Genomic DNA, 9,933 nt, shown 5'->3' on the forward strand with positions numbered 1-9,933 from the left:
CGTTAAGGCTAGACAAAATTAAGAATGAGGTTAAAGTGAGTCTGTCTCTACATCACTACCCTTCCTGTAAGTGCTCTGCTGCCCTTGTTCATTTTTTTTTTTTTTAATTTAAAAATGCTTACTGCCCTATGAATAGCAGCAAGTCACGAGTAGATGAAAGAGCGTGAACCCATCTTGGGATGAGACACTTCCAAATTCCCTAAATCCTGTCTACCTCCTTAGCAGTCTAACCTTGGACAGGTTATTCAGCTGAGTCTGGTTCGTCCCTCCTTCCGTATCTGCTGCCCTCCTTCTCTTTCCCTCCTTCCCTCCCTCCCTTTCTCTCTCTCACACTCTGCCCTCTCTCCCTCTACTATGGAGATAATATACTATATACCAAGTAGATATAAAAATAATGTTTTTTTATGATTATATTACTATAGGTGACTAATTCCCAGGTAATTTTTCTAGTTTTAATATTTTACCCTCAAAATTAAATGAAAAAAAAATCAAAAAGTTTAAAACTGGATCACTTGACCCTTTCTCTTCTTGTCTCCTCCCGGTTCTGAATGCTTGTGTCTCTTGATGGCCAGCATCCTCTTGGATCTACAGTTTGGCTCATCACATTCAAGTCTTAGCACAATCTTCTTCATGGTTTTAGCCTCTTGCAGAAGATTGGCCTTGTCTGCCCACCATAGCCGCTCTGCTTCCCATCGTAGAGCCTCTTTCCTGGGGTATAAAGGGAATCCTTGCCTTTCTCATACTGGGTCACTTTGTGAGGCTGGTGTTTGCCACACTTTTTACAAAGTCCTTCAGGTTTTAGGTACATTGACCATATTTATAGTAGTGGTATCTACACAATAAAAACCAAGCCAAGAGAGTGTGTCTAGTCTTCCCTTTCTTACAAGGTCCTTCCCTGGGTTCTGAGCAATGGAGACTCCTGTTTAAACTATTGCAGTCCAGCCCTGACTTCAAGAATAATGTTTGGGGTTTTTTTTGAGGGAGAGAGTACCAAGGATAGAACTCAGGGGCTCTTGGCCACTGAACCACATCCCCATCCCTTTTTTGTATTTTATTTAGAGACAAGGTCTCACTGAGTTGCTTAGCACCTCTGAGTTGCTGAGACTGGCGTGATCTTCCTGCCTCAGCCTCCCAAGCTGCTGTATTACAGGCGTGCACTACTGCATCCAGCAAGAATAATATTTTATCTGTGATACAGAAAGTGCTTCTCAAAAGTTAGTGTTGCTCCACCCTATTAAAGCATAGTTTACTAAAAATATGTGGCTCTTTTCTTGATTATGTGCACTCCTTAGTTCTCATAGTCTGAAAACTTAAATATTTCCTGGAGCATTCTTGGCTTTTGTCCTTTTTCCTTAAAGTAGGATCTGACCTTTCCCACTTCACTTTCTTCATCTCTCTCCCTACACCAATTCTACTGAGAATTCAGAATCTTTCCTAGATTGACCCTTTTAGATTTCAGATTTTCTCAGATTTGAAATATATGCATATGCATAAACCAGATATTTGGAGGATGGCACCATATCTAAACACAGAATTCATTTGTTTCACATAACCTTATACACATAGTCTGGAGGTAATTTCATAAGTAGTCTTAGTGTGCCTGCATTTGACTGTCACCCATCACATGAGGACAGATGTAGAAATTTTCATTTCGAATTTGACACTTTTTAAGTATGTTAGCACTCAAAAAGCTTTGGATTTTGGAGCATTTTGGGTTTGGGATTTTCAGATTAGGGATGCTCAACCTGTACCAAGATTGCAAAAATTAATTGCTTTAAAAAGAGTCTTGCAACTGCTTTTCTAATATTACTTAATTACTCTTTTTAAGTGGCAATGATTTCTACTTACTTAATAACCAAAAACATCCTGAGAATTATCTGTAACATATCTGGCAGAACTGCATTGAGGACATTGTATGAATGTACATCATAGTGCAAATTAGTAAATCAAAACTAGGCAGAAGGGCTGGGGTTGTGGCTCAGTGGTAGAGCACTTGCCTAACATGTGTGAGGCACTGGGTTCAATCCCCAGTACTGCATAAAATAATAAATAAAATAAAGGTACTTTGTCCATGTGCAACTAAAATTTTTTTTAAATAGAAAATCAAAGTATTCTAATTTGTAACTCATGAAGTTTGAAAGGTATTTTCATACTGAAAATTGGCTTATTAACTTACTTTAATTTCCCTTTATTTTTTATTTAGTAATATTTGGACTGGACAAGAGTCAACATTCTTATTTAAGTTTGTATCTGATTTTGAAAACATTACCATCAAAACCAAATATGAGTATTCACAAAATCAGTACTAATAGAAAAATGAATTGATTTATCTGTTTTAGTGTTAGAGTGAAAACTATTAGCATATTAAAAGGAAAACAGTTTCTGATATTAAAATGGGAATGAAATTTTATACTTTACAGTTAGAGTTTTTTCCTTGTGTTTTTACATTTTAAATGCAAGCTGTGAATCACTAGTTGTTCTGTCTAAATACCAAGGACTGCTCTAGAGTGTGTGTGTATTTCAAAAGGCTCTACTCACCAACCTTCTCACAGTTACTGGGAGGATGTTTTGGTGAATATGAGTATCGTATCATTTTGTTGTGAAAACTAGAACTCAGACCTAAAAAGCACCCTGTCTTTGATGTCCCATGGATTAAGTTTCCTTGGGGGGGAGGGGGGGGAGGTAACACACTCAGTGTGAGGCTTCATTACCGAGCTCCAAGTCTTCCATAGCTACCAGAGGAGCTGGCCCAGCCCTCTGTGTTCAGCCCTCACAGACCTCAGTGGGTGAGGAAAGAAACTGACTTGTGTAGACATTTGCAGAGTTAAATTTTCTGATGCCTTTTCCTCTTTCTTTCTTTCTTTGTAATTGTCTACATGTCTAATATGTGACGTGATCACATGCTCTGCTTTTGTTCTGTAATTATAAAGCACTGGGAATTGAAATTTGAAACAAAAATCTTTTGTGACTCAGTAGTAAAGTAACTGATCAGAGTCTGTTTATGAAAATTGAACTTTCACACTAAAAATAAGGAAGTCCTTTAGTTACTATGTGAAAACAATTAGCGTGTGAAATGTGAAAACAGTGAACAATTCTTGGATGAGCCAGGAATCATCCAAAATAGCAAAACAAAAATTGGCCAAATAATACTGTTAGAACAGGTGGAAAATGACTTTTTGACCTAAATAGGTTACTAGTGTGAAAGCCTTCACAGAGGGGGAAATGTTGCATCTTTCTAAATTTCATATAAATGAAACCAAACAGTTCACACTCTCTCTTTTCCTCCTTTCACTGAACAGTGTTCTTATCACTCATCTGTGTTGCATGTATCGGTGTATTCGTTGCTGAGTAGTGTACCATTATATGGGAAAACCCCGATTTGTTCATCTCTTCACTCTTGGTTGACATTGAGTTTTTTCCAGTTTTCAGCTGTCACAAGTAAAGCTACTATGACCATTGATGTACAGTCTGTGTGGATAGGCTTCCTTTCCTCACTTCAGATCCCAAGAAGTGGAATGGTTGCATTAGATCATAGGTATATGCTTAGCTTTGTAAGAAACTGACAAACTTTCAAGATGGTTGTACATTTTATGTTCTGTGTCCTTGCCAATAGGTTATGGTCAGTCTTCTTAATTTTAGTCATTCTGTGGTTGTGCAGTAGCATCTCATGGTGGGTTTAATTTGGATTTTTGTAATAACTAAAGATTTTGAGCATGTTTTCATGTGTTTGCTTGCCATTTGAATATTTCCTTGGTGAACTACCTGTTCAAATCTTTTGCTCATTTTTTATTGGGTTGTCATCTTATTCAATTCTAAGAATTCTTTCATTTTAAAGTACTGGGGATCTAGTTCAAGGCCTTGGACATGATAAACATGCATTCTGTCACTAAGCTATATCCCCAGCCCCTAAGAATTCTTTATATATCCTACAATCAAGTTCTTTGATACATATTTTCTCCCAGTTTATGGCTTACCTTTTCATTTTTATAATAGACTCTTCTGAAGAGAAAAAAATATTTTTATGAAGTCTAGTTTATTGTTTTTTATAATTTATGCTTTGTGTGTACTATTTAAAATTCCTTCTCAAACTCAAGACTATTAAGATTTTTCTCCTATGTTTTTTTCTGTAAGTTTGTTGCTTTAGTTCTGACATTTAGACCCGTGCTCCATTTTGAGTTGAGGTGTAAGTGTACGGGTTTACTGCTGATGACTTAGTCCTCGGGTCCCTTTTCAATCTATGCACTCTCTGATAAGCTTATCTAGTCACATGGCTTAAAATATCATCTGTATGTTGTGACTCTCGAGTTACCTCCAGCCCGCCCTGCTCATCTAGAACCCAGCTCTCTCAATAGTCCCCTTCCCCTCTGCCATACCTGCCCCCTCCATCTTCCCATTTCAATATATGGCAGCGTCATCCTTTCAGTTGCTTAGGGCCCAAGTCTTGGCATCATTTTTGGCTGTTCTCTTGCTCCCACACCCCACATCTTTGGCAACAAATCCCACTGGTTCCACCTTCCTGTCGTGTTGGAATCACACCTCTGCCACCCTTATCCGTCACCCAGTGGCAATAACAGGCCTCTCTACTTCCACCCTTGCATATTTATTAAGTTAGATATTGTCATTTCTCCCCCACCCCCCCAGAATCTCCCAGTGGCTTTTCCTCTCATTCAGAGAAGGATTCTAAGATCTTCCACCATCTAGTCCCACTCCTTATCTAACCACATCTCTTACCAGACCTTATTCAGCTCTGCCCAGCTGGCCTCAGTGCCTTTTCTTAAGCATACTAAGCACACTGCCCGCCCCAGTGCCTTTGTATATAATATTTTTTCTGTCTAGATTTTTTTGTTCCAGATATCCTGAAGCAACCCTTCTCTTCTCAGGTCTTCTCAGCTGCCACCCACATGAAGTCTCCTAGCGCCTGCCTTTTTAAATGGCGAAATGCTCACTGACATATGCATCTCATATTTCCCGTTGCTGCTTTACTTTTCTCTGAAACATACTGTACGTTTGACCTATCTTGTTTCTCTTTCTTCCCTTAAAAGAGTATAAACTTATTGCAAGTGGAGATGTTTGCCTTTTGTTGATTGCTTGCATGTCCAGCCCCTGGAATAGCGTCTGATGTTTAATAGAACCTCAGTAATATTTATTGGATGAATGAATTTAAGTAATATTTTAGTGGGGCTGTCTGTAGTGAACACTCCAGGTCCTCAGAAAAGTTATGATATAGACATACTTTATCTTTTATAATCTTTTCCTTTTAATGATTAAAAAAAATGTTAAATTCAGCCAGACACGGTGGCATACACCTGTGATCTCAGCTACTCAGGAGGCTGAGGCAGGTGGATCACAAGTTCAAGTCCAGCCTCAGCAACCTAGTGGGACCCTCTGTCAAAATAAACAAGGCTGGAGATGTGGTCCAGTGGGAGAACTCATGCCTAGCATATGTCATGGGGTACCTGTGCACGTTTTTCTAGGGCAGAGTTTTAGGAATTAAATTGTGTTCTGCAGCATGTTTCTTTCACTTTACTGTTAATAATTGTTTTCAAAAGTAATTATATATCATTAATACCACTGATCAGCAATATATTTATATGAGTTTTTATTGTTTTACATTTTCCTGAGGTGAGGGTGTAAAATAGTACCCCAATTGGAAATTGGAAATAACCAAGTCATAAGAACTTTGAATAAATTGACTTTCTGGACAATGTTTGCTCCCATTGCTTGATTGTTTACAAAGAAATGCAGTGTTTTAAAGTATCCAGCCTACACAGTTTTATGTAAACCGTAGCTTTCAGTGTGTCCATACCTGGTATATAGCATTTATTGTAAGTAATTATATATAATTTCCCTTTTAGGTATCTCACATGATTTTGAATATACTTAGTTTGAGGGTAAATTTAGTGATATTTAAATTACTGCTCTCAATAATGTTTGAAAATTATTAACAGAGCTGGGACTTAGCTCAACGGTAGAGCACTTGCATAGAAGGTATATTGAAGATTTACACGGTATATATTTAGCATCTTAAAACTGACTTTTTTCCTTCAGGGTAATTAAAAAGTTATCAAAGGCTCAGTGACCCATAATACTTGGTATATGTGAAATGCTGTCTCTATTAAAGTGGCTTTTCTTGAGGAGAGAGATGGTGATTCATTAGGGATGTAGTATGTCACCTTCCATCTCGTGTCCTTGGTGTTAATGCTTGGTCTTGTCCTTCTGCCGTGTCCACAGGTTAAAGTATTGCACAATCAGCTGGTCCTTTTCCACAATGCCATCGCCGCCTACTTTGCTGGGAATCAGAAGCAGCTTGAACAGACACTGAAACAGTTCCATATCAAATTGAAAACCCCTGGAGTGGATGCCCCATCTTGGCTTGAAGAACAGTAAAATCTCAACTAGAGAGGAGAAAAAAAAAGAAAGAATTTCTAAACCAACCTAATCTGATAAGAATTAAGCAGAGTTGGGGGACGTGATGAGGGTTAACAACCATTGTAGTGATTCTTGCACAAAGCTTTAATTTTTCCCTTTTCATACCTTAACAATTGAACTGTTAAATTTGATGGGAAGGTTGGTAGTTTTAATGTAAACATAAATTCTCTAATCCAAACACAGTAATTTTCCTTTTTGAGAAATCCTTTTGTATTGTGAGGGTTGATGGCTATTTCTGTAGTTTGAAAACATCTAATATAGATTTGCACTGACAAGATAAAAATTTGAGGTTTTTGGTCCTGGAATCGAGGACCAGTTGTAACTTTTCCAGAGGGAGGTTTACATGATTTGTATCAACATCAGATATTTTATATATGAATATATTAAACATCTTTAAGAGATTCATTTTCATGTATTGTCTTAAAGAGAAGAGAAACTATTTTGCAAAGTAAATTATATGGCGTTTCTGCAGCATCCACACAGAGGTGGCAGTTCTAATGAATGATTGATTGGCTCATGGAGTTGTGGTAAACACCTTTTTTAAAATGAATCTTTACCATTATAATTTTCTTCAGCATCTTTATTTTAAAGACACAGGAATAACACTTGTCATTTCTATGGTGGGTCCTTAAGTTTATGAATTTGTATCACCCAGAGTCACTGGGCAGTTATGTTAGCAATTTCTTTTGATTTATAACGAAACCTGGTTAAAAGAGATTTTTTTTTACAGGTGGACTTGAGAATGGAAATTCATGATGGTTTCTAGAGTAGAAATCTGTACTTAGAACACTAGTTTGGGGGTAAATTTCATTTTTATAGTCGTAAATTCCTAGAGAGCTTTCATTGACTTCCATATGTAACAATACCAATTAAGCCTTAAATCACAGATATGTGCCTTCTCAGATACAGTAATTCTTGTTCAACCGATGTACATAATCCATGAAGAAACCCCTTTCAGATAATGTTTGATGTGTCTGTTCCTTGGGAAGGAGCACATGTATAAAGATTGAATTTCTTTGGCCTCATTAAACCACATTTGAGGTTTACAGTGGAATCAACATTTGAGTTTGCTGTTTGGTTTCTCTTGAGTCCTTTTAAGGAATGAGCAGCAGAAGGACTTTTTCATTTGAGTAATGAAAAGGTCACATGGAACAGTGTGGCTGTAAGAGGAGAGGATGATGATTGGGAAGGCCAGTACTGTCTCAGCTGTGCAGCACATTTGGTTTTGTGTTCTTCGTGGTTGGCCCATGTCCAACTGTATGGTTCCTCAATAATGTAATCCTCTTTAAATGTAAAGTTCTTTTGATTTTTGTCATAGACATAAAGTAATATTTTGAGAGGTGTCTCACTTGTTCATTTCTATTGTGTTGAAATGAAGTACTTAAAATTATTGTTATCCATGAACTTTGTGGACTGTAAATTTGTTATATACGTTCAATGCCTTTTAGCTGGCTTTTTAATTAATATGCCTGTTTTGAGTGCTTAATACAGTGTAATGTGATTGTAAATCATCAGCTTATTTTCAGTCATTCCCTCCTGTATATTTGTACTCTTGAGAGCCTTATTTTATTCTTCCAGCAGAATAACTTACTTGTGATAGTTCATTTACATTCCCCAGAACGTGCCTCTGGTGTGAATTTTGTATTCTTATTAAAAGTGTTTGCTGCAGTATCTTGTTTCTCTTGCCCTCAGAGTTTTAAATAAGAAATAACTATTTAGAAATTCTGAGAACATAGCATTTTCCCCCTGAACTTTAAAAAAAAAAAAAAAAAAAAAACAGCAACAAGAAATAATGCTTCTGTTACTTATAATTGTTTTGCTCAGTTTTCTTTTCCTTCAATTTGAATCTCTTTTGGAAACTGAACCTGTCCAGTCTCACCACATCTCAGTAAACAATGTACTAGCAAAACAGCTAACTAGTTTCATCCGTATGAATTAATAATTTTTCAGAATAAACTGAAAATGTCAGTGACTCTGAGTAGTGGGTACGTGTGCAAAAGAAATAAGAATAGTAACATACTAGCCAGAAGTACATTTGCTTTGTTAGAAAAGTAATTCATATTTGTTGTAGAAAGAAATAAGAAAAGTTTCATAAAATGAAAGATAACAACCACTTTCTTAAGTGAATAAGTACTGCATGGAACCACCTAACCCTCCTAAGGTTGGATGTTTTAATTACCAATTTTTTATATCATAATCTTAGGTTTGGATAACTTTTAACAGGCATATGTTCATCTTTGCACTCTTCTAATTATTCCCTTAAGTTATACTCCTGGAAGTAAAGATGGACCAACCCTCAGAGTATATGCACACTCCTAAGACTGTGTTGTATTTTGCCAGTTTACACCTCCCAGAGCATACCACATGTGCCTGGTTAGCTTTTATTTAAAGCCAGTATGCAAAAAATCCATAGAATCAACAGGGCATCACTTTATAAATGTTTTAGGTGGAAACGAAAAACCGTCGGTCAGATAAGACCTGAACAATCAAGATTTGGGGAGTTTTCAGATGTGAGGTGTAGGAGCAGAAGATGGATGGAAGTAGCTGACTTTTCTCATAAAAATAGAAAATAGTCAAGAAAAAACGAAAACATTCAAGAAAACTAGTCCATTGAACTTGAAATTGAACTGTGCATTCAAATGCTTTTAAATATTGGGTCTAGGAAGGACCTGGATTTGCAGAAACAACTTATCTGAAATAGAAACTTTATTAAGCATTTTTTTAATATCCGTAGTACACTGATGACGTTATACCATAGAGTGTGAAATGAAAATGTTTCTCAGAGATTGTCTAACACTTTTTTTTACAGATAAAGGCCTCAGAATATATAAAATTAGCCAGCCCACCATCCTCAAGTCTAATATCAGATGAGTGCTTGCAACTAAACATGAATGCTTCTTTAAGTCCTGCTATTTCACCTGCATAATTAAACCAAAGCATTGTATCAAGTTCCTTCTAAAGGAAAGTACAATATATGTGTTAAATGTCTTTCCTGTTGAAAAAGGTAGCCCATCCACCTCCACACGGGTTCATATTAGATACAGTATAAAGTATATAAGACATTTGTCCTTTCTGACCATTCAAAGAAATCACGTGAGCCTGAAAAGTGTTATATAAAGTAAAATTATGTAAATTCTGAAGTTTCTTTTCATCCTGAAATTGTTAATTTGAAGAATAATTTATCTACCTCAAAATGTGCCGTCTTGTTTAGTTTTCGCTGGAGATGACCATAGGTGTGGAAAATAAAAGCAAATTATCCAAGGTGCTAGTTCAGTACAACATGTGTGTGTACTTTTTCCTAATATTTGTGAAGTACTACTTAGAATGCCTGTATTTTGTAATAGTCCTAAATACGTTTTGCCAGTAGCTCTTTCCTTGACTTGTTCAGTTGCCTGGAAAAGTTGAGACCACCTGAAATCCTGCTTTACTGTTTTAACCAAATGTAGGCATTAAGAAAACCTGATTCCCCTTTAAGATCACAATTTTTTTTTGTCGGTTGAGGCT

General features: G+C 36.6%; 1 protein-coding gene and 1 pseudogene across 11 annotated transcripts in view; one reads left to right on the top strand and one right to left on the bottom strand.

The window, feature by feature from the left end:
* Arfip1 (ADP ribosylation factor interacting protein 1) overlaps nt 1–8,100 on the top strand; it is a 116,020-nt gene extending 107,920 nt beyond the window's left edge. For all 11 annotated transcript variants that reach the window (XM_015484482.2, XM_048813528.1, XM_015484483.2 and 8 more), the window contains one exon: nt 6,232–8,100. In XM_015484482.2, coding sequence (XP_015339968.1) covers nt 6,232–6,387 — 156 coding nt within the window. In that variant the 3' untranslated portion in view covers nt 6,388–8,100. The remainder of the gene's footprint in view (nt 1–6,231) is intronic.
* On the bottom strand, nt 305–1,082 carry LOC107141267 (annotated as a pseudogene).
* Nucleotides 8,101–9,933: the final 1,833 nt, after the last annotated feature.

The sequence above is a fragment of the Marmota marmota genome, unplaced genomic scaffold (genome assembly GCF_001458135.2).
Source record: "Marmota marmota marmota unplaced genomic scaffold, marMar, whole genome shotgun sequence".
Taxonomy (NCBI): Eukaryota; Metazoa; Chordata; class Mammalia; order Rodentia; family Sciuridae; genus Marmota; species Marmota marmota.